The 25,367-nt window shown below is 39.1% G+C and overlaps 2 protein-coding genes across 2 annotated transcripts in view; one reads left to right on the top strand and one right to left on the bottom strand.

The window, feature by feature from the left end:
- DNAJA2 (DnaJ heat shock protein family (Hsp40) member A2) overlaps window positions 1–25,367 on the bottom strand; it is a 60,184-nt gene that overhangs the window by 10,381 nt on the left and 24,436 nt on the right. The window lies entirely within an intron of this gene.
- On the top strand, window positions 4,035–24,186 carry GPT2 (glutamic--pyruvic transaminase 2). The gene is made up of 11 exons (XM_067004328.1): window positions 4,035–4,470; window positions 7,716–7,805; window positions 9,313–9,421; window positions 13,053–13,186; window positions 15,198–15,441; window positions 16,801–16,880; window positions 17,448–17,584; window positions 18,302–18,476; window positions 19,270–19,425; window positions 20,498–20,610; window positions 21,815–24,186. Exons 1-11 carry the CDS (start codon window positions 4,171–4,173, stop codon window positions 21,903–21,905), a joined length of 1,629 nt encoding a protein of 542 aa, XP_066860429.1. The 5' UTR covers window positions 4,035–4,170; the 3' UTR covers window positions 21,906–24,186.

Genomic DNA, 25,367 nt, shown 5'->3' with positions numbered 1-25,367 from the left:
GAAGGAGCACGGAGACGAAGTGTTAGGGACTGACCACAGCCGCCATTCCCCGTTCCCCTGCACCACTCAGGGGGAGGAGGTGGAAGAGGGTGGATGGAGTGGTTTTAGTTTGCTTTTAGTTTCTCACTGTTCCTGTCTGCTAGTGATAGGCAACAAATTATATTAATCTCCCTATGCCAAATCTGTTTTGCCCAGGACGGTAACTGGTGAGTGACCTCCCAGTCCTTATCTCAACCCCTGAACCCCTTTCCATGTTATTTTCTCCCCCTGTTCCTTTGAGGAGAGGGAGTGAAAGAGTGCTTGTGGTGGAGTTCAGCTGTCCATTGGGTGAAACCACCACAGCTGGTAAACATTAAGATACGAAGTCACTGAACTGGCACTTTCTCCACCGACTGCATAGGGCTTCAGACCAGATCTTAAAGGTTTATGTTGAGTTATGTTCAGAACAGTTAGAACAGTAATTTCTCTGAAGATGTTCATTATATTCTGAATTACTACCATTCCACAGGAAACAGTCATCCACCATACAACTCAGAACACAAAAACAGTTTGTTGTTTTTGCCTAAAACGAATAGGTTTTGTAATATGGTTTACTTAATGTCTCATCAAAGTCAGATTCCATTTAAGTAGGACTTAATTATTTAAATGTAGTTAACAATACTTTGTCCTTGTAAAGGTAGTTTTCTATCCTGTGCACTTATTTAAATGAAACAGCATAAGAAAAATGAATGCTTAGTTACCACATGCCATTATTATAATCATGTGGTTTAAACCACGCAACCATTCGTGACAAACAGCCTGCTGTCTGTCATAATGGAAAGATGTGACAGCAGCTGTTAAGTCCGTTTATCAAGGCTTTTCTCCAGCTCTATATCTCTCTTTCTACCTATGTACACATTTGCTGTTGTTCTGTATCTCTAATTTTTCAACAACAACATGAAATTCCTTTTAGCTTCTTATGACTGCAAGAAAGCTGAACTCTGTCTTTCTTTATGACTAAAGGTGGAACACAACATGGGGATCAAAGACCTACGCAGTGCTTGCCACCTTCTTTGTCAGGTTACTGAAACTTGCATTCATATGATTTGTATAGGATGTATAAATTGCCCAGTGATCATGCCAGCTGATCACCATGGGCCAACCTGCAAAAGCCTTAGTCTTTTCTGACGGGTAATAGCGTGAGCCTGCAATTACACATGCTATCTGCCGTTCAACTCAGGGGCAAGGGGAGAGAGAAAGGAAGATTTCCATGAGTAAACTCAAAAAACCACTTCATCCTCAATAGGTCATTGCACAACATTTTTGCAAACATGCATTAACTAATTCCACAGTACCTTTGCTCACAAGTTAGGTTTTCTTTTCCTCATTTTATGGGTAGATATGCTAAGCCTCAAAAAGTCAGAGCAGCACACACAAATAGAGTCACGCTGACTTTGGAGTGGCATGCTGACTACCCTGAAGTCAGTTGGAGTTTTGTTGTTCATGTCCAAAGGCGCAACTTCATCTCAAAACTGCAAGTTCATCACATGCTATTTCCTTTCCTGAAAGTATTCCTATTAAAATAAACTGCATTTATCATAATTAAAGCAACAGATACTTTTTCTATAAAACAAACATTTCATATTATGTTGAACACAGAAAGGTTTTTTTCATCCTATTCATTTACTTTGTACATTTCTAAACTTGGGAAATTAATCGGTCTATTGAATTTCAAGTCTGTTTATATTCATCCAAATATTTTATTACAAACATATGCTTTGGCTTGTGCAACGTGTGTTTTAAGATTGTTAGTGTTATTTCGATGCTGCTGTGCTAACAAGCAGCATTACAGAATTTGCAAACAAGGCCTTGTTTGGATTGTCAGCTAGAGGCAGGACCGGAGATGTCAGGCAGCAGCGTGTACCTTTACTTTCTCGGGGATCAATCAGAGATACCATGGCAATGCTGACTGGAAGCTTTCTGCTACGCCAGCTGTTTCTGGGGGGCGGATTGGGGGTGGAACAGGGTGGTCAAGAACAAAGGTTAATTTTTGTACTTCCCCTAGCAAAATTAGTGGTTCCAAAACCAGTGGACTTAGATTTTTAATAGAGTGGATAGCATTCTGACCTTGATCGCTAATGAACCCTGAAACACTAACAGTCAAATCAAGATGTCTGGCAAGTCCACTTATGCCCAATGAATGTAAATATAATTTTTTTTTCTGAGAATTTATATAAGAATTCAAAAGAAGTTGAACATTTTGGGTTATTTGGTTAAAGCTTATTGCAAAATCAGCTTCAGGTTATTCAATGAAAGCTTATTGCAAAAGCTATGTACAGGCTCCAAAACTTCACATTTAAAAAGTTAAAGAAGGTTTAAAATATGGAAGGAAAAACAAAACAAACAAACAAACAAAAAAGTAACAACAACACAAAACAAAACAAAATGAAAGAGATGCAGACCAAAATATCCTGAAACACTTATTGAAGCTGTCCTTCTTGGAACTTGAATTTCTAACATATGTGCTCCATCAAGCCATTTTGTGAAGTGAATTTTGGAAGGAGGATATGCAGGCTCAGATGCACTCCACCCAAGAGCCTTCACAAGCTGAGCAGTAAACAACAAAAAGCTTTCATTACAGTCAGTACAAAGACTGAAATTATAAAAAATGAAATTCCTGGGTAAAACAAATGGGTTTTCTGCACCACCTCAGGACGGTCCCTTCAGCACAATAAGGAAATCCCACCTCTGTTATTTTGATAACTATGAATTGACTGCAGTTCTAGAGTTGTGATTGTTTTTTAAATTAGCACAGAGCAAGAGTTAAAACGTTGCAGTTGAAACAGAATAAGAGCTGGAACTAATTAGTTGTGGAGTTAAACACTATAGCAAGCAGAAGCTCATTAGAAAGAAGAGATAGTAAAGACAGGAAAAAGAGTCAAGACAGAATCATATGGAACAAAATAAAACCAAACTCAGTAAAAGCAGCTTGCCTTCCCCTCCGTCATCAGCTAAGGAGAGATAGCAAAACACGCGGAACAGAACCCAAGTCTTGAACCATCTAATTTAGGTACCTAAAATAGGAAGCTGGTTTCTCTAAGTCAGTGGAGGAAGAGAAAATGAGAAAAAAAAGGTCCTACAAAAATAATTCAGAAAGAAGCCCAATTTACAGGCCAGGCTCTTACTCAGGGAGGTAACATCAGGTCATAGGAATATTCCTGAGTGAATGATCCCTTATTCCACTCTCTGAGCACAAACAAGGCGCCCCTTCAGGGCACCAAGGTTGGGTGGGACAGGCCTTCTCCTCCCCGCGGGTGGCGAGGAGAGAGCAGCTGCCCCTCCATCCCCCAAATTCTGCTGCCGCCACATTTGATGGCAGACCTCCAGCCATTTGCTACGGAAGCAGAACAGAAGCCGAGTGAGAGGACCATTTCCATCACATGGAAACAACGAGGATGCTGTGATGGAGACCAACTTGTGGCTGCAGGCAGGAAACCTCGGCCAGAGGTTCTGCTTGGGCAGGGGGCAGCGAAAGGGCTGTGACATCCCCAGGGCGCACACCGAGCCTCTGCCGCGCATCCAAGGGCACGGGCGGGCGGGAGAGCAGAAAACCAGCCCCGGACAAAGGCAACCACCACCACCACGACCATCACCACCACCGTCACTACCACCGCCACCGCCACCATCACCGCCACCCCCACCAAAGCGCATCTCCGGCTGCAGCAGCGGGCTGGGGGCCGGTGGCGCTGTGGGTGCGGCAGCTCCCTGCCCATCACCTGATGCTGTGGGCAGGCGCAGCCCGGGGCTGCAGGAACTACAAAGCCCGCCCGGCAGCACCGCCTCCCTCGCCGGGCCGCTGCCCATCTCGGCTCGCCGCGGGGTTCGGGGGGGAAGGCGGGCAGGGGGCTGCCGGCGGCTCGGAGGATGGCTGGCCGTGCCCGGCACCCTAGCAGGGCCCTCCTGCCGGGGCCGGGGCTCCGCGGCGGCATCTGATGCAATGCTGGGCCGTGTTGCTGCTCTGGTGGCGGCGCCGCGCCGCAGCACCGCTCGCACCGCCTGCGGGTAGGCTCGGGAGCGGGACGGGGCAGGGCTGAGCGCGCCCGCATCCCTCGCCTCGACAAGGGCCGCGGGGACGCGGCGATCCGCGGCGCCAGCGCCGCTCGGGAGCCTCGGGAGCGGCCCGGCGGGACGATGCTGCGGCTCCTCTCGGCTGCCCGGCGCGGCGCGGCCCGGCCCGGCGGCGGCGGGGGGCCGGGGCCCCGCGGGAGCGGCGGCGGGGAGCGGCGTCCCCGGCTCCCGCAGCCGGCTCGGGGGGGCGCGGCGAGCTGGAGCAGCGCCGCCGAGGCCTCCGCGGTGAAGCTCAACGAGAAGGCGAGCAGGGAGAAGATCCTGACGCTGGAGTCCATGAACCCCTACGTGAAGGCGGTGGAGTACGCGGTGCGGGGCCCCATCGTCCTCAAAGCCGGCGAGATCGAGAAGGAGCTGCGCAAGGTGAGGCGGGGGCAGCGATGCGCGGTCTCCCCGGTGGCCCCGCCGCCGGCCCGGCCCTGCCCGGCCCCCGGGGCACTCCTCCGCCGCCGCCGCCGCTGATTGGGGCGCCGGGGGGCTCGCCGGGGCCGGGGCCGCCCTCCCCGCAGCGAGCCCCGGGGCCGAGCAGCGCGCCGGCCGGCAGCGAGCCGCTGGGAGCCGCTGGGAGCTGTTCCGCCCGCCCCTGCCCCTGCCCCTGCCCGACCCCCGCACCCCGCCCGGATGCTGATGAAGCTGCTGGGTGCTGCTGGAGCATCCAAATGTGGCAATGCTTCCAGCGCGTTCTGCGTGTTTTTCTCTTCTTAACTTACGACTTAATATCGGGGGGGGTGGAACAGCTTAGCAATTCAAGCGAGGCTTTTTGCTGTTCACAGCTTCCCTTGTCACCGTGAGGACTGATTTCTGTTGTGAATAAAGCATCTGGCACGGTTACTTCTAGGATTTCAGATATTGCTCCCTACCTTCACCGCTTTAGCAAGCCTTGCCGATGTTGTTATTATCCCGAAGAATTTGACTAGTACACGTTTTGTACAAAAACAGTGCCGCAGGAATGCTAGAGAGATTATTTTAAGGCTTTGCTCTTTGTGTTACTTGACTACCCTCATCTTAGAAGGCCACGTACGCTTTCAGCTCACTGCGTATTATGTTCATCAATTACTTGTGTATATCTAACCCAACCATTTCAATTAGAGCTGTTCAAAATAGCTTCCTTTTTAGAATTCTACCCCAAACTTTCAGAGTGGCGATAAAGGTTCTGTTTCGACACACGTGCTTTGATTTTTGTCCAAGGACCTGTTTATAAAGGTGTCATTGCCGCTTCATGCAACCAGATTCTCAAAGAGGTGCGTTTGCCAGGAACAGAGAACAAAACCTTCTAGTGTTCTCACTGGGCATGTTTGTTTTCAAGTTACCATCTCAAAGCAGGAGATATTACTTGACAAAACAGATACAGTGATCCTCACTAACTCCTCCCAGCTCCCCTGCTTTCTTCAACTACAAGCTGAGTCATTGGCAGAGAGAAAAATCTTCTGGGCACTTTATAAAAGATACAAGGGCAAGTAATTGCCAATTGCTTTATTAAAAGATTGTTACGCCAGCTTTGTGTCTGCTTACGTGGCATTTTCCATTTAAAAGCCTTCTTCTTGAACCAGTCCCATGGAATATTTTCAATGGCACACAGTGTTCGTAGACAGATGACTATGTTCTAAGATGACTAAAGCAAACAAAAACAAGTACCTGTTGGCAGGGAAGGAGGAGAGTGTTACTGTGAAAGACCACAATAGTATTTGTGTGCAAAAACCATCTGGTTTGGCTAATGTACTAAATTTATGTGTTAGGGTTTTTGCTTGTTCTGTTTTTAATCTGGTGGAAAAAAAAATCTCTTTCTGCTTATTGCTGAGAACTGCTATGGTTTTTTAGACAATACCCTAACTCAGGGCAAAGAAAGTATCATCCCTTATTCTTTAACACATTTGTATTAGTGTGCAACTCTAGTGAGCCAGATTCTGTCTACCATAATACGAACTAAACAGAACAAAGATGTGCAGGAATCTTTCTTAATTTCATTCAGACTGAATTCATTCTCCTTCTACATGTTTCTTATTCTTCTTTACTTTCTTATTTGTAAATGAGAGTGAAACAATGTTGTGCTATCAGTGACCCTGATAGTTTGAAGAAAACCTATTTCTAACCATTTGCATTACTCAGAAAATGCTGAACTTCAGCCTCAGATATCTGTAATCTTTATCTGGAAACTCTGTTCCTAGTTTGTAATTTAAGATTGAAATGCAGCTCTTATTTAGGCACTCGTTTATATCAGCAAACAAAAAAGCAAATGACTTGATGTCACTTTCAATTATTTTAAGTGAACCACTTTTCAATTCCTGCCAAATTTAAGGCCATGTAAAATGCTTTGACCCTGCTAAGTCAGGATCATACAAGTTCAATTGTCTTGTCTTAATGCCATTTCCAACCACTTATTTAATTGCAAATGAAAAAAAAAAAAAACCAAAACAAAAAAACTAAACGCTCTCAGTTATATATGCCTTGAACTGGATCTGCAGAGAGAATTTGAACCACATTATCTAGAATAAGCTGTTAGCCATGCTATTCAGCTGTAAGCCTCCAAATTTTGGCATACCTTGGAATTTGTAACCCTGGTGAATTCTAATATTTTGGTCATTGTTATCGTTGCGTATCTGGGTTCTGATCTGTCACTGAAGTCCAACACATAGCCAGCATAAATTTGCAGCTCATTAGTCTGCATGAAAATCCTGTCATGGTTTGAAGGCTTCCCTACCATTTCTCATACCCAAATATACACTAGAAAAGCTATAAAATTGCTCTTGCCTTGCTCATTTAGTCTTTATGTTGGCCTTTACCATCAGTTAATCTTTCTTATTTAAATCAATGGTATTTTTTCTACCAGGCAGTTGCTGACCATTTTCCCCTTTTTTTATTGTCATTTTAAAGAGCTGTGATGGCTAACCAACATCCTGCAACTGTTTTCCCTCTACTCTCTTGATCTATTCAATTCCTCGCTGGTAAAACAGCTGTCTGGTCAGATTTCAGAAATTAAGAAGCATTTAAGTATTCATGGTGATTGTTTAGCACTTTTGCTGTTTATCATATAGTGCCTTATGATGAAACATCTGTATATGGTAAAGTAGGGGACATAACATAATGCATATTTAATGTAAATAGTGAGAAAATAAACAAGCAAGCAGTGTATAAGCAAATTCTAATACGAACTAAAGGTTTCAAAGTTTCTGTTGTTGGTGGATTTTTCAAATATTCTCAAATCTTTTTAGCTTCTTGACTGATCCCTCCTGCCCTCAGGTGTATCAAAAAAGTTGTTCTAATGCTGGCAATTCAGAAAGCCTTTCTTTCAGCTTTTCTACCTCACACTGCAGTTGCCAGGCAAGTCAATCTCGTACTTGCAGCTAGCAGAAAAATGGACAAACACTTCAACAAAAAGAAAAACAAACAAACAAACAAAAATAAAAACCAGACTATCAGTCATTTAAAACTGTGTCACAGCATCATTTCTATAAAGCATTTATGATCTACTATTGTAAACAAATGCATTAAGCTTTAAACTTCTGTCTTTTCTGAGATTATGCACTGTTTACTTACAGCCATACGACAAAAAGGAATTCTTTATCATCTGTTTCAGCCCTAACAGCCCATTGTGAATTATCTCCTTCTAGGGAATCAAAAAACCTTTTACTGAAGTAATTAAAGCCAACATTGGAGATGCACATGCAATGGGACAGAGGCCAATCACCTTCCTTCGTCAGGTAAGAATATAATAAAATATTATTGTTGCTTTTTTTGATTATATTATGAAGAATACCTTAACATGTTTGACTTTTTTATTAATATTAATGATTCCTTACATGCATTTATACTTGAAAGCCTTTGATAAAGAATTACAAGTTTGGATTTCTGCTAGAAGTCCTATAACTAACACAGTAGCTTTCCTTACTTTTGAGATCATTGCCCATCCATCCTTTCTCCTGACACTTCTATATTATCAGCACATTTGTTATCAGTAATGCACTTCAGAAAAGTGAGTGGTTGTTCTTAAGAAAAAAAAACAAATGCCTTTCTTCATCTGACAGTATACTTAAAGATCTGCTTGCAGTTGGGTGCAACTAGTTGTACTGCTCCTGATTTTGCAGTAGTATGCTGGGAAAAAAAAAAAAACCACCTACTATGCTATTTCGATAAATACTATTTTTATACTACTCAAATTTTATATTACTATGCTATTTAATAAAAGTATTTTTATGCTCTTTAAATAAAAAGCTTACAAGTAAAAATAGTTTCTGAACATCCCTTACACACACGCGTAAAATCATGAGCCTATAATACTATAAATTCAGAGAATTTCAGAGGCCAAACTGAAGCCGTATCAATCTGGGGGTCCACGTGCCAAGATTATAAAACTGAGCTATACAAAAAACTCCATCCACAAGCTAGAAAAAACAGAGCTTCTTTCAAATTAATTCAGATCCAATATTATTAAAGAAAATACTGGGTGAATGGGAAATCCTTTTTCCCCCTGACTGTATGTGCACACAGTTTAATTCTTCAGTCACCTGCCCACGAGACGACAACAGCCAATCCATATTACACCATGTGAATGTAAAAATGAGAGAGACTGGAGCAAATCAAAGCTGATCTCAAGCAAGGCCTTTAGGTTCTTTGTCTTACATTTCTTCAAAAATTTAATTCTGCTAGGTCCTGTTTCTACTTTTACTATGTTCTACACCACCATTTCTTTTTTAATTATTTCTCACAACTTCATATTAGTAATAACTGTAAGTTATTTGCGGGAAGGATTATAGAACATGAAATTGGGACTCAAAACTCTGATCACATTTTTCAGTTCTGCTCCATATTTAAACTCTTTATTTCTTGTCAATAAAGTGGGCTAGTAATACACAAAGAGTGGAGGACAGAGCTATTTAGAGATTTCCTCTTCTGAATAATTAACTGTTTTGCTGTGTTTGCACCATGCATAGCTCACTTTGACTCCAATCTTTACCATCTGTAATTCAAATAGCTAATACTTCTATAATGGTTTTTAGTAACAGAAGTTGGAGCCTGATAAGATTCTTCACTTCTATAAGCACTACCCTTAAAGAAACAACTGCAAACCCTTCATCAACAACCTTTGTTTTAAATTAGCTTTAAAAATTTAAGTTGTGATCTTCATGTCCAAGGAAAGTTAACAGTAATGTTACCAACTTGAAATAACCATTGAGCGGTGGCAAATTTACAGCTTTCTTGGCACTCTAGGTAGTGGCACTGTGCACATACCCAAACCTGCTGGACAGCCCAAGTTTTCCAGAAGATGCAAAAAAGCGAGCCAGACGGATCTTGCAGGGTTGTGGAGGTAACAGCTTAGGTAAGCATCTGTTTCAGTTGCTCTTATGTGTAATAGAATCAACTAAGGTAGTTTCGATATGTGCAGTACTGAAATTTCCTAATCTTAGTCTATATGATTACAAGTCAAATGGGAGATGGCCTAGGGCAAAACGGTAGGAGGAGAATTCAGTGTGGCCCACTGATAAGCAGTAATGGTGCAATTTTTTACAAGACTTCTCACAGAAGAGGGCAAGATGAAGATTATGCAGTCACAGGGTTCTCACCACAACACTTTCTAGGCATAACCATAAACATAATGCTGAGCTTTTTTGTATCAGAAAAGTGTCGCAGAGTGCTATTTCTATAAAAATGTCTGTTAGGCATTGTTATTGTTCTTCTGACATCTGTTAGTCCTGGACTGACAGCTATGTCTCCTGCTCGATCCTAGGAGGGGCTGTTTACAATTTTATCAACTCTAGACGTTTCCTCTCCCTGCCATGAAGTATACAGTCACTGTAGTGATGGGATCAACAAACTTTGTCATCTCAGCTGATCCAGTTCACAGTTCTGTACCTTCATTTTGAACCAACTGCACAAATATGTTTGCCAGGATATGAGCTGGGGTATCTGAAACACACATACCAAGGTGATAACGTTCTGCAAAGAGAGAAGTGCATACTCGGAACATGGTAGCTTTTTATTTAGCCCAGATAGTTCCAACTGAAGATATCAGAGCCCCATTTCTCCAAGGCAAAATAACCCGGAAAAGAACTAAAGAACTCTGTTCTTCAACCAGTGTTCCCACAAGAGTATAAATATAATCTACACACAAATAAGTACAAACATTGCAAATTCAGCAGAGAGAAAATGGAAGGGACAAATTGCTTCTCTTCTATCAGCTGTGATGTCTACTTGTATCTGGGAAAAGTCACTAGAAATTCTACTGTGAAGACTGTTTTACAGCTACAGGGTAGGGAAAAGAGTCTGGCACACTAAACTACCTTCTTTCAGGTACAAAAACCAGTGAACAGTGACATTTCAGAGTACATCTGAGATTAACTGGCATATTTCTTAATCTTTGTGATTGCAGTGGCTATTTGCTTTGGCATACTTTTTGAGTAGGTAATGTGAAACTTAATAAAATAAACAAAATCTAATTAGGGGTTATATTAGCAGTATTTCAGCCTTAGACTATTCCTAACAACACAGCCTAATACAGAATGTATTCTATCCTTACCTTTTTTGCATTGGTTTTTTTTCTATACAGAGAACATAAAAAATACAGTTACCAAAACGAAGAAATTACTCTGACTCTATGAAATCCTTTCCTAGCTTACTCAGGAACAACTCATCAACACAATACTAATTGCCATGTGAAAGTTACTGGGGATATAACTGAATTTTTCATCAATCATTTTTGGTGGTGATTTTAAAGTTCAGGGGTATAATAAGAGCTCTCAGAATGCTGAGTCTCGGTCCCACACTTCTGGAGTAAGCAGAATGGAATTCAGCCTTGTATGATATTTCAGAAATATGTGATTCTGTACAAAATCTCTCTTTCAGCAGATCATCACGTATTCCAAGTAATTTGCATTAGCTTAGTAAGCACAGAAGTAGGCCTGAAACATTCACAACATTCTGAATACACCCTTTTAATTTCAGTGGATAAATGTAAGTTCTGTAAGTCAGAAACTGCAGTCTTGGATGATTTTTTTTTTCCTTGCTATGGTATGTACCAAGAACATCTGTCCCTCTGAATTCCCTAAAACCAAGAACACTGTAGATGTTATCGATCTGCTCTACTGATTTACTTCCTCTCCACCCGTCTTCAGTACCATATATCAGCCCCAGCTCTTGGCCTCAGTTGCCCACCAGCCTCTGTACAACGCTCCGTAAATACGCAGCCTGAGGTGAGAGAATGTGCAGCTGCGTGGCACTGGCTCCGAGCACTTCACTGACAGTCTGAAAACCTGTTGCTGGTCTCTGGGGCCGAGATAGATGAATTCGCTTTCTTGGGAAAAATCAGAAGTCAAAAACTGATTCTTCCACGTTGCCTTAAGTGCTGTGTTCTAAATAAATTTACTTCTAAAACATTTTTCAGTTCAACACAGAAGTGACTTTGCTATCTATATATGTTTAAGCTATTTGAAGTGGTGTATTTGCATCTATATTGGCCTACTTAAGTCTATTAATTGCAAAATTAATATGAATTACTTGACTTCTGGGTATGAACTAAAATAACCTCACTTCTAATGAACATTCATTTGGCAAAACCCTACTTGTAGTATTGAGTCTTGTTACTCCCAGACCACATGTGATGGCTCAGACATGTCCTCAGCTTCTATTGCGTTCAAATACTCTGGGATTCTTTTGACTTTTTTTTTTTTTGACTGGTTTCAATTGTTTGTTTGTTTGTTTTTAATTTATCTGCATGCCACAGTGCAAACTAATGGGTTCTAGTCAAAGTTATCAACTGAGTACAATTAAGTGTAGGCTTGAAAATTGAATTCAGGTCTTCTGTATATTCCCACTGAGACTCAGCCTTCAAAGGAGCACAAAACGGAATGATAGCTTAGCTTTGTTCCCCACTTTAACAGGGGCTTCCTTGCTGTGGTAGAAGATCCTCATACAAACCCAGTATAGATTATTGTTGTGTGAAAGTCAATTTTTAGGACATCAGGGAACTTTGTGCCCTGAATAGCCACTTGGTGCCATACAGTTGCACAGTACTTGCAAAGGTTCTTTGTCTTTGTGAATTACGCTGCTACAGAAGTATTATTAGGCTGACTTCTAGGATATAACTGAGCGATGAGAGTTAAGTCAGGCACAATTATTCCACTCCACCCAAAAGGCAGAGAAGACTCTGCAGCTTCATGACAGTGTTCTAAACTAAATGTACACTTGTCACTTCACCATCCATCAGTCTTAGGCTTCATAGCTTGAATCCATTCCTCGCTTAGGCTTAGGCTTATTTTTACTGTTTACTCGTTGCACGTGCTCAGCAATGATGCACACAGCATCTAAAATCTTACTTTATTTAAGATTATTAGTTGTGCTGTGTAAACTTCACAAGCCTTGTGTACTGGTGTGATACTAGATGTTTCTGCTACAGGTAACTGCAAAATGGTTGAGGGAGATGCTGTGGAGGGAGAGGGAAGCAGTTCAGGATTTTTTTTGCTTTTCAGACCGTGGGAAGAAATGGTTTCATGTTCTTTTCACATTGCAAACAAAAATCTTATTTTTGTCATGAATTTTTAAAAAGTTATTTTCTCTCTTATTGCACATGCCACCTCTGTGCCTTGTTCCCATTACTTAAATAATTGTGACTGACCTGAAATGACTTTCAGCATAATGAAAGCAACTGGGAGAAAGTAAAAATGGGATTGCTGACCCAGTTTGCAAAGTAGCCTTTAAAGCCTACTTTTTATCAATCCAGTTTATTATTTTTGTATGTTAGTGATACTTATTGTATTTGTCTCATCCCAAATGAATGCTTTTGCTCTATCAACAATCCAACTCCCTTTCACGCTCTTTGGAAAACAAAAAAATCCCGGGGATCCAAAGCCCTCATATTTAAAAACTTCATACACCACCAGCTCAGGAGTTTTTCTAGTGAACAGCAAATCCAACGTTCACTGTACTCAACTCTCATCTCATTCTCTTTTTCACAGGAGCTTACAGTGCCAGTCAAGGTATAAATTGCATCCGTGAAGATGTTGCTTCATATATTGAAAGAAGAGATGGAGGAGTTCCTGCAGATCCAGATAACATATATCTTACCACGGGGGCAAGTGATGGCATTGCTGTAAGTGTTAAAATTAAACCTGTCTCTTCCTGATATAAATTGTAAGTCATTAGTTACCTTCAGAAATACAGATCTCTGTTGAACACCTGGTCTCACAAACTCCTGTGAGTTTGATCTAATAGATACAGAAGTCACACTGAATTAATAACAAATACACCCAATTGTGAGGATTTAAGGTGCCAGCTAAGAAACAGGCCCATGGAGTCTCTCAATATATATTGACCAGTACCTTTTGTATAGGCAGTGTCGGCTACATACATACTACAATATAGATATAGGAGACAGACCACTAAGACTGAATGATGTCCTCCGTAGTTAAAATGTATTAAGCACTGAAGATATCAATCCATGGCAAAGAGGTGAGAAGTCTTGGGAACTCTTCTTCCTAATAAACTCTCTGCTAGTGCAGATTAATGCCAGTGAAAATCTCAAAGATCCATTTCAATAGCTATCTTATTTGGGAGAAACTTTAGGTTTTGGCTTCAACCAAGGTTCAAAGATGATAATCAGTTAAGAGAGGAATAACTGTCTCTGTTAGATTTTTACTTTACACAGGCACATTTGCTGATATTACATCAACCAGTAATTCTTTGCCTTATTTATTTTCATTTTTATTTTTTAAGGCAGACTTATTTGTTAAAGTTTGCTGTTGTTTTTAAATGACATCTAGTGGCAGAGTTCAGAATGGCAACGTTTGGACATAAACAGCTCTCCACATGACTTTAGAGAACTGGCTTTCCAGAGTTTCCGATGCCAAGTGTTATACTGGCAGCTTCTCAGGAATGGCAGCATAGCACATCAAATCTGTACCGTGCTTATGTGATTCTGCCATTGGTAAAATGTCAGCAGTACAAAGAGTCTCATTATTTGGAACTTCCAAGGATAGAACAACTATTGTTCCATAACCTGGGGGACACAGAGTATTAAAGACTTTATTTTAAATTTTGCATTTAGTCCTGATTACACTTGTTGGATGCTTAGTATTTTTAAACTAGTGGTGGGTACAAAATGATGTTGATTATAAATCATTAGCTTAGCAACTGATTGAGTACGTGATGAGAGGCGCAGAAAGGCAGATTTTGTTCCAGAACTTTGGGAAACTTAAAGGGTACTGCTGTTACATCTGAAGAGCTATTTCTGTTTTTACACTATAATTACATGTTGGTAAGGATGCCTGCTCTGATTGTACCTGTACTTCAGTTCTCCATGGATTCTAAAGGCAAGAAATCTTTCCCCTGCCCACACCAAATGTACTTTTTTATCTAATTCACACATAAAAAGCCTACACAGACACACAGCTGTTGGGAACAGGTAAATCCTCTGGACTTATCTTAGCACAAGCATTACATTTCTGCCTGTGTTTTCTGGGCACAAATTACATATAATGCATAAGATTTCCATCCTAAGATATGCAGCCTTTTGCTGTCTTGTATTTCTTGAACGTGAAAGCATAATGCCAGTCTCTAGCTTTGGTGCCACCTGGCCACTATTGCTCCTAATCTGAAACAGGTCTCTCCATTACAAAGGAGAACCTACATGTGCCCCAGTGCTAATTTCTGGTTTTATTTCTTGGCCTCTTGTGTTCACTGGGACAATACGAGTGGAAGGCAATGAGCAACAACTAGCTGAGGCTTCTTTGCTTATAACTGTAATTGGGCACAGTAAAAAAAAAAAAATGTACTCATGATCTTGATATTCCTTTTTCCAACTTTCCCTTCAGCCTTGTGCTCAGAATTTTTTTTCTAGACTTTTAAGTTGATCAGACATCATCTGTAGAAGCTGTGACATGCAGAGGAATTCTCTGAAGCTCAGTTAGACCATCCTTACCCAGTCAGTAACTTAACTTGAAAAAAATAAATACTCTTTGATGTAAGAAAATGACCGTCAGCTTTCAGAAATCTATCTTAAATCTAGATTCTTTTAAGAAGAAAGATCAACATATTCTAGAGTATACTATTAATTCTGACTTCTGACATTTTTTTTCTTTTTTTAATTTCTACTTTTTCCCCAGACTATTTTAAAGATCCTGGTCTCAGGAGGTGGAAAATCCCGAACAGGAGTGATGATCCCTATACCACAATATCCCTTATATTCAGCAGCCATATCCGAACTAGGTGCCATCCAGGTGAACTACTATTTGGATGAAGAAAATTGCTGGTCTCTAGATGTGAATGAACTTCGCCGCTCCTTGAATGAAGCTAAGGCATATTGCCATCCAAAAGTCCTCTGCATCATCAACCCAGGAAATCCCACAGGTCTGTAGTGGTTTTGTTGTATTGATGTTTGTATTGATGTTTCTCTAATACATTTTTTTTTCTCTTTCATTCATTTGACATTGCAGGCAAATCCAAAATACATACCAAATATTTAAAGCTGAGTTCTAGAGATCAGTACTTTATGTAGGATGTTACAGCATACTTTCAGAAACTTCTTTTCAGTATCATGGAACTCCAGCAACTTGGAGAGAGAGAAGGGAGCAGGTTCACTTCACTGCATCACATCTGAAGTCATTGCTTCCGTTTAACTTCTACAGTCTTGTGAAATGACTTTCAGTCACTTTTGGTCTGTATCAAGGATCTCGTCTCTAAGATGCCTGTAAGGCAATGACTGCAGATGACTCTGAACTCAGTGGAAGCACTGCCTCTCTTGGAAAGATCTCTTTCTTTGCATAGTTGAGGTTGCTTAGTGAGAAACTAGCTCGCACTGTTCCAGATTCGTTTGAGCTGTGGAATTGCAGCTATTCTTGCATGAGCTGGACTCTGCAAGGCAATGCTTTGTCTTCCACAGTCAGTGGGAAGATTCCTACCTAAACAATATTCCTGCAGAAATCCTAAGGCTCCCATGGGATCAAGTGGAACCTTAAACAGTGTGACAAATACAGAAGGACCAGGACTCCTTCACCAAGCTAAAAGAAATCAAACTTTCAAATAAGATCCATTTGCTTCAACCTATTTGAGACTACCAGGACAAGTCAATTGTCAGTTATCATTATACACACCAACATAGTATTTATTAACATTATTTTGCATTACTGTTAGTGGCTTGGGGACAGAAGGTAACAAAATTAAATGAGTGTAAACAGCCGTAAGTGGTCTTCCTGCTGCTTGTCAGGTGAACTGCAGTAAAAATCTATGTGTATATATTCATAGCTCATTGCACTTTTGCAGAAAGTTGGCTTGAGTCAATACATCTTACTTGAGTCAGGAAGGCACAGTGTCAATTACTGTGGCTTGGCTCACAAACAGGAACACAATAATTCAACTCCCTGCAATTATCTGTCAAACTTGTGCTTAAACTGCATTGTGAAATAACCTGTTTAATCATTACACATGTGAGGATTTCAAATGATCACTTATACACAGACTACTCTTAGTAAGTTACTGATGCTCATGCTTCCTTTGTTTGGGATGGACTAAGTTGCCTTGAACCATAACACCTCCAAAAATGTTCCTTGATTTCAGACTTAGTGAATTGTATTCTAAAATTCATCAGCCCTTTTCTGAGACAGAGGGGTATCTTATTGAAAAGGTAGTTGTCTAACTAGGTCTGGACTAAAAGATTTGTCGGAATGCTCCACTAAGTTTATTTTTCTTGCTTTAAAAATCAAACTATAGGACAGGTGCAAAACAGAAAGTGCATTGAAGATGTGATACACTTTGCTTGGGAAGAGAAACTTTTTCTTCTGGCTGATGAGGTAAGGGTGTATTCTGTTCCCTCAAAAGCAGAGCTATGAGTAAGCATAAAAAATGTAACTTTGTTCCATATGTGGTAGTGGTGCATTTTAAGTACAAAGAACAGATTCTCTGTTATCATATAAAGATATGGACAAACATGCAAGATTATTTATTGGAGGGTTAATGAGAGGTGGCTTGATCTGGATTTGAACTAGAGAGAAAGCGTAGGGGACACAAGCAGGAAACACAAGGAAGAGCCTTTGCCGGGACTGACCTAAAAACCTGTGTGATATTCAGAGCACTTAGAATGAAAGCAACAGAAGGAAAATCGATTTAAATGTACAAGTAAAGGATAAATTATATAAAGAAGTTCACTGTTTTTCCAAAGGCTAAGCTATTAAGTATGGCTATATGAGATAAAACATATCATTACAGTAACTATTACTTAACAAAGAACCTTGTGTCCTCTAAAGGCTTAAGTTTCAAGTGTTACAATTGTTTCTTCAGTTTAGATCTGGCTCTCTAAAAGGCCGTCTTTTATCCTTAGCTGGAGGAACAGAGTACATTAATGTCTTCTGACTGTTCAGGTTTACCAGGACAATGTGTACTCTGAAGGATGCCAGTTTCATTCCTTCAAAAAGATTCTGTACGAGATGGGACCTGAGTACTATAACAATGTTGAGCTGGCCTCTTTTCACTCTACATCTAAGGGATACATGGGCGAGTAAGTCTGTTTTCATTTTTTAATTTTAATTTTTTAATTTAATTTTTCATCTTCCCCGTTAATCTGATTGGACAGCCATTTTGTATTAGTGACCTGAAGGTAATCCAGTGTCTTCTATTGATTTTAATTAAAAAAATGTTAAGAAAAAGAAAACAAACATTTAAGCAGAGTGATGAATTAGCCCTGTGGTTTTCAATGTACTGAATAGTACAACATTACGAGTGTATTTATTTCAGACACTGAATGCCTCAGTTCCACAAAGCTGAAATCCTACAGTCCTAAACCAGACCTGTGATAAAGGAAAAGAGGCTCTCCAAAACCCAGCGGAACAGCTTAAGAATCACTAGGACATTTAATATTACAATTGTTTGGGTTTGGTTGTTTTGGAGAGGAAGAGATGGAATAAAAAGAACGTCCTGATTAAATGCATTCTGTGACGGCCATATGTGCTTGTTCTGAAGAGAAAACAGTCCATGTTAATAGCTAACTTGTCCAACGGGGAAGCCACATGTACGCTATTTTCCCTGTATGGGATACTAGAGCTTAATGGCATGGTATTTAGTTCCATCTTAAAACGATCACTATAGCAGCTGTTTCAACACCTGTATGTTACATATTGCAAGATCTTAATTGTCTTTCCACTTTTGCAATTATTTTCATCACTTTTCCACTATTTATACACTTGGGGCCAACTGATTTTTTCTGTTCACTCCATAGATGTGGCTACAGAGGAGGTTATATGGAGGTCATTAACTTGCACCCAGAAATGAAAGGACAGCTTGTTAAGCTGCTTTCTGTTCGCATTTGTTCTCCAGTCTCAGGACAAGCAGCAATGGATATTGTAGTAAATCCTCCAATACCTGGAGAAGAATCGTATTCACAGTTCATAAAGGTCAGTGATAACGTGCTTTTTCTTTTGTACATTTCCTAAACCTATCCTGAGTACCATGAACTCAAAATATGCATAGAGACCAGACTTTTTTCTTTAGTTTACAGAACTATGCAGGTGTGGGGTTTTTTTTGTTGCTGTTGTTTGTTTTTATATTAACTGAATATATCTACCTTAAAAAAATATTTTTTAATTCCTTTTATGGTTCCTTTGCTTATGAGCTAAAGAAAAGCTAAGAAGGCATTATCAAATCACCTCTCCTGCTGCTAAGTTCAACTTTTCTTCTGCGTTTAGCATAACAAAAAAAAATACATATATATATTTGCTTTCACTAAAATCTAAAGAGGAATGTAAGTTCAAACAGAGTTATAAATTCAGCCTTGTTCTTACGTATCCAATACCTCTATACACTGAACTATATGGCATTCTGTGTTAAAGTATACATACATTTTTTCACCTGTAAAAATGAAACAAAATATGGCTTAATAAATTACAGTATTGAGTCAGACCAAAGGGTTCAGGTAACGTGGTCTTAGAAGGAAGAACATAAGAACAGGGCATGCAGACAGAGGTTTGAACAGGTTATTGTCTGTCTATAACACTTCATAGTTGTATCCTGCTAATGCCTTTTTTTGCATTGCTGGCTGTAAAAGTAAGACTGGATTTAGGAACATCATTTGTTCTAAAAGCTCAGCAAAGTCCTAGAAACGCTTAATTCTGGGAAGCATCCCATTTTTCTCTAGCATTTTTACTGCCACTTCAAATATGCCAAACTGAACACCTTCCTTTTAAACAGGAGAAGGAGTCTGTTTTGAACAATCTTGCCAAAAAAGCAAAACTGACAGAAGACATGTTTAACAAGGTACCAGGAGTTCACTGCAATCCACTTCAAGGAGCTATGTATGCTTTCCCACGGATCTTTATCCCTGCCAAAGCCATTGAGGAAGCAAAGGTCAGTCATCCACTTTTCCCAATCCATTTTAACCTTCACACGCTTGTGCCTGCCACTTTTAACGATGAATTTTTATTCCAGAGGTAGAGTAAGCCCATGTAAAAAAAAGTACTTAATTGACTATGTATGATCTTAAATGTAACTTGACCTTTACTTAAAAAGTAAACAGAGCATTTCTCCATGCTTGTAAGACATCCAGGTTGAGAATGCTAACCAGGGAGGGTAGTGTTAAATAAATTAAGTCACAGGACAGACAGGTAGCTGGACCCGTGCACATTCCAGATTGCTGCCCCTGCCCACGCTAGGTCGGGCCAGGTTATGTGCCTGGGACTGTGACCAGCTGAGCACTACTGACCCTGTAAAGAAGCCACATTCAGCAAGCATGGGAAAGAGAGAGGGAGGTTGTCTTACCAATTTTAGTTCTGCACAATAGCTTTTTTTTTTTTTTTTTCCACATTGGGGTCAGTCAACTGTATCACTAAATGACAAGTCTTGTTGTTCCTAGCTGGAGCTCTGTTACCCAATATGTAACATACATTTTTTAAAGGGAATTATAACTACACAGCTGAGGACAAAAACAGGGCTCTTTCTGCTGATTCTGTGACAAGGTGTATAACCTGCATGTATGTAAGAACTTCCATAGTTATTAATCAGGGGACTTTCTAGTCAGCAGATAGTTCAAGGGAAAAAATAGTAACTGCTAACAGAATTGGAACACACAGCTCTAATTTCATTTTGTCAAATGTCAGTAGCTTAGATTTTTGTATGTACAATTTTGAGACTTTTGACAAAAAGCTACAAGCCAGTCGAGGAGTAAAACAAAATTATATAGATGCTTTCTTTTGAAGCAAGTGTTTTATGTAGGTTCTTCACCCTTGCTCCTCCATGAACTACTGTTATTTAATTAAGGGTGAACTGTATAATTAGGAATTGTTCTTCATGTATTTAGTAATAGTTAGAATAAAAACTAACAATGCAAGACAAGGTTTCAGGAAAAAAAAAAGTCATGAAATGAGTTATATTTATTTGGAATATTTTGACTTCATTAATTCCAAAGCATCCATTCCACTAGGCTCATAAAATGGCACCTGACATGTTATATTGCATGAAACTTCTGGAAGAGACTGGAATTTGTGTTGTACCTGGAAGTGGATTTGGCCAAAGAGAAGGAAGCTACCATTTCAGGTACAGTTTCTGTTGATTTAAAATCAAATGAACTGTAATAAGCTAAGTACCATCCCAGTACTTTATTTTCTGATTAAATATAAGGAATCTTATTTACATTAATGTTGTCTCACTCTACTGACATTTTCTGTGGTTGACCAGCTAGGTTGAACAGACCTGATCTGCTAGATGAGCTATTCAGGTTTTTACGGTGTTTTCCCAGCTTGATGACATAGCTTTATTCTATTTTTATATACTGACATTTGAAATGTCTTCTCCACAAATAAAAACAATAATTAGTCGCTTATACTCTAAGCTTTAAAGTCGGCTAAGGCATTAAAAGGCGGAGGGGAATTTAACCGTGTTTCAATATGGAGAAATCATGTGAAAGATGCAGTACCTTCCCCTACAAATCTGCTCTACACACACTGAATTATTTTGTTTACTGAAAAAAGAAATTGGACTAAATCTGTTAATACCAAAACTAAATACAGACTCCATTGCTCTTGCTTCCAATAAACAACATTTTATTAGAGTCAAGCCACTGATAGCTGCAGTTTATCATGGAATTTAGTCTTGTTTGGTCTGAAGCAATGTAACAGAGGGTACTATTAGCTATGCTAGTTCAGCAGTACAGATAGCTGAGTTAGATGTCTGGGTGCATGCAGCTCCAGAGAAAAGCTATTGCAAGTCCATCCCTGTACATGTGTGGAAAAATGTTTGTTTTTTTTTTCTCTGTAATTCTTGCATACGGGCTGATAACTCAATGTGATCTTCAGATTATGCTGAAGGAAAAGGGGGACTTAAACATGCAGTGTGGGATGTTACATTGTTTTAATTGTACTTAATTTCTCAATTCAGATAGAAATGTACATCTACTCAAAACCACCAGCCCTTCATACTAAACAAAAAGTATTTGACGTAACTGCCACCAAAATGGAAACTGACTCACTGATTTTTCTTCCTGATAACGTTTTGTATCACTCAGCAAAAAATAAAAATTCTCTAATTCCTATACATTAACCAATGGAAACTAATTGCTCCAGTTTAATATTTTATTGAAGCATAAATGCAGAAAATTAGAGAATCACATCAAAACAGATATTAAAATTTACACGTTACTAGCAGTGCCCTGAGATAAGTCAACATCTGTGGCAAGATTACACATTAGTTTGTTCTGAAGACAATGTTGGATATATTTTTTCTTCTAAATATTATTTTTCAGAATGACCATACTTCCTCCAATAGAAAAGCTGAAGATCCTACTGGAGAAAATGAAAGACTTCCACATAAAGTTTCTTGAAAAATATGCATGAAACTGCTGTGGCTTTTTCCTCCATCCCCTCCCTTTCAAGGTGAACGCAGAAAATGAACAAGAATCTGCTAAAACTGTGCTGTTCATCTAATTAAACTAAATTCAAAATAGATAGAACCTATCTCAGATACAGCTACAACTTACTGGATTGAATTTAATGTCTGGTAATATATGACATTGTTACACAAACTTTTTTTTTTCTTTTAAGAAGAAGGAGAAAATGAGAAGAGAACGGTGGAAGAAGTCAGTAAATGATTTTGTGCCTTGACTGGAAGTTACATTCTTGAACTTTTGACTCAACAGGTTGGGGAAAGGAGTTGGTCATGACATCTACTACTGTTGTTTGGGGGAGTGTTTTTGTTGTTGTTGTTTTTTACAAGACAGAAATGCTCGGAGCAATTGTTTAGCTAGGAACATGATTCCCATCTTAAAATTCTAAACAAAAATTCAGAAGCCTACTGCAAGGTACTACAAGGTACTGGATTTTTTTTTTTTTTTGTTTTAAGTATGAAGTGTTCTCTGGATCTGATTAAATGTGTAGGTACAGCATGCTTATTTAAAAAAATCACTGGCAGATGTTTGTAGATACCTTTGAATTTCTGTTAAAAAGAAATCCTGCCATCACAGCATCATCTGAGTGAATACAGAGTTTTGATTACAGGAGTGAATACGGTGTCTGTTTGAACCCTATTTGTATGAAATTGAAACATAATGAGGAATATTAGCTTCTTATTCATATACTGTTGTACTCTTATTAAAACACAGCTAAAATCAAGTCATCATCTAGGAGTACAGCTGTATTACTCCACTAATCCATGCTAGTTCCACTGAACAGAGAAAGAAGGCTTCTGTTTGTCTAGAGTTGGAAGCCAGATACCTTCTGCTAGCACTGGCAAAGTACTGAAGAAACATAGCTTCCTTCCAGTATTCAGCCATGAAAGCATTAACATTTGTCAGGCTTAGGCTCAGCATTTCACGGAGTTTATTCATTAAGAATATCCCATTTCATCTAGTCATTAAATGATTAAAGTAAATTCATTTTAATGTCTACCAGCACTTTGTTAGGCTGCCTTTGTAGCTGCTTCAGCATCCTATGCTGATCCAGGTAATACTAAAGCCAAGGGCTAGAGAATCAAGATATGGATAAAGGATGTGCCAAACCATTATGTGTAGAAGACAGAGATGTTGACAATAATTGTCGTTTCTACAGCAGCTACTAGGCTATGATGTAGCATTGGCAGTTGGTATACTTCTCACTGCTCCTCACAGAAGTTTGTGAGAAAAAACTTAGCACTTCTCAATTGTCTACCAGTGGACACAGGTTCAAAAATGAAAATCACATGCTGCTACACAAAGTAACTATGGAAGCATGGGGAAAAAACATTTCACAAAAAAATTTACTTTCATCCGTGATGGATGAAATGATTTCTGGGAGGACAGCAGACAGGGAACACTTACATTGCTACTATCCATTGATAAATAAATGCAAGCTTTTATCTGTTAGCACTCTCCCCTTGGCATCCTTAACATGCACTAATAAAACAAATTTATAAAGCAAAACTGTAGTAAGAGGTTAGAATGTTGATTAAAAATATGACAAACAATGCTTTCCTATTCTAGAAATGTGTCTAAATCAGATCTGGCTTTCGACTTGCAGATTGAAACTTGTAGATTGAAGCTAAAATCTAACAATGGGAGTTAGAATATTTTTTATATTTTTGTAACTACAGCTTTTTCATTGGGGTAGTATTTGTAATTTAATAAGTCGATAGATTTTATATTTGCCTTGCATTTGCACCTGATACTTCTGGAAAAATGTAAAGGTTTACAAGTTTCTAATGATACTTTACAGGTGTCAAAGGCTTTTTGTTTTAAGTCAGGACAGTAATTCTTCCACTTTTAAATCAAAATATAATGGCATAAACTGAGTTTTTTTTCTAAACATTCTATTATGGTGCCTTTTATGTTTCTGACATTATAAGAAATAACACTTTGTTCTTGATGCATCTCATATGGAAGGGTGGTGATTTCTATTGTCCATCCACAATATTTGTATGTACTGTGATAAGGTAGATGTGCATTTTGTGGATCAATCCTGTAAAGCTAAGAAAGAAGGTTTATTTTCAATGTCTATGAAATATTTGATTAATAACAGACAATCCTTACTTTCAAGTGCATGCTTCTAGGTTTGATTTTCCTACAGGTGCTCCTTATAATGGTACTTTAGATGTATGAGACTTCCAAATAATAAAGGACATGTTTAAAAGAAAAAAAAAAGAAAAGAAGAAAGAGCAATAGTTCTCCATTTCCTATGTTACTGAAACAAGATTTCCTGGATTGCACTATGAGGCATTTAACTTCATGTTGAAACTAGTATTTACTTTAATCCATGTATTAGATTGTTAATTTATGCATTGTTCCAATTTATGGATTAGAAATTTGACGGACTTGTTATTAAAAAACTATTCCTCACCAATGCAGAACTGAACATACAGATGATCTTAGACATACTCATAATTATTCAAATATTTTTCTTTAAGGAGTTGTAACCAGAAGTTAAGCAAAACAGATTTATTTCTTCATAGAGAGGCTCAGTCAGTCAAGACTGAACAATTGTGGCCTGAAAGGTTTGTTGAGGGGACTGTTTGGTATTGCCTTTTTTTTTTTTTTTTTTTTTTAAGTCTTCTTACATGGTTTGTATTAGATTAAACTTACCGAGCAAGATGATCTTGTCTTTTTTTTTGCAGTGATACCTCACAATTACTTTAGCGATGTTTGATAATTCAAAAGAAAATACAGTTTAGGGAAAGGGAAGCTAGTCCTGCTTATGTGTATAGCAGCACCGCTAAAACAAAAGCAAAAGCTGGCTATATCCTTGTTTGTGTCAGGTATTGGAGTGTTTTCTGGAGCTGAAGCATTTACTTGGGGGCATTTATTTGGGGGCAGTGGGGTGGGGTTGTTTGCTTTACAAACAAGAACATGGTCTGATCTGAAATGATACTACGGGCTGTCAGCCTGAGTTTACAGCTTTGTCTGAGTGATGTAGTCCGTCCCATCTGGTTCAGTAGATCCTGAGGTTGTGCCAGTCATAAGAAGATATGAAAAACCTACTAACTTTAGAGAGTTTACAACATGAATTGTATACACTGTATGAAGAAAACCCTAGTGTTTTACAACATCATCTAAATTCCTTTTTATGCAGGTCCTCAATCAATAAAGAATACAGGTTAGATTATTTGTATAAAACCTAAAATACTCAAACCTCTGGTGTGTTTTTTTTTATTATTATTTGGATTCATATAAGGTCATACATTTCTACTAGGAATTACATTTTTAATATGTATTTTAATATTTTAATACATTCAATACTGTGTGTATTCTTGCCTATATAACGCTCCACACCGTTACATTTTTCTCTGTTCACCCGATCAGAGTTTACACAAATTGTAAGGATTTGCATAAT

The sequence above is a fragment of the Anser cygnoides genome, chromosome 12, assembly GCF_040182565.1.
Source record: "Anser cygnoides isolate HZ-2024a breed goose chromosome 12, Taihu_goose_T2T_genome, whole genome shotgun sequence".
Classification (NCBI taxonomy): Eukaryota; Metazoa; Chordata; class Aves; order Anseriformes; family Anatidae; genus Anser; species Anser cygnoides.
This window is presented reverse-complemented; position numbering and strand designations above follow the sequence as displayed.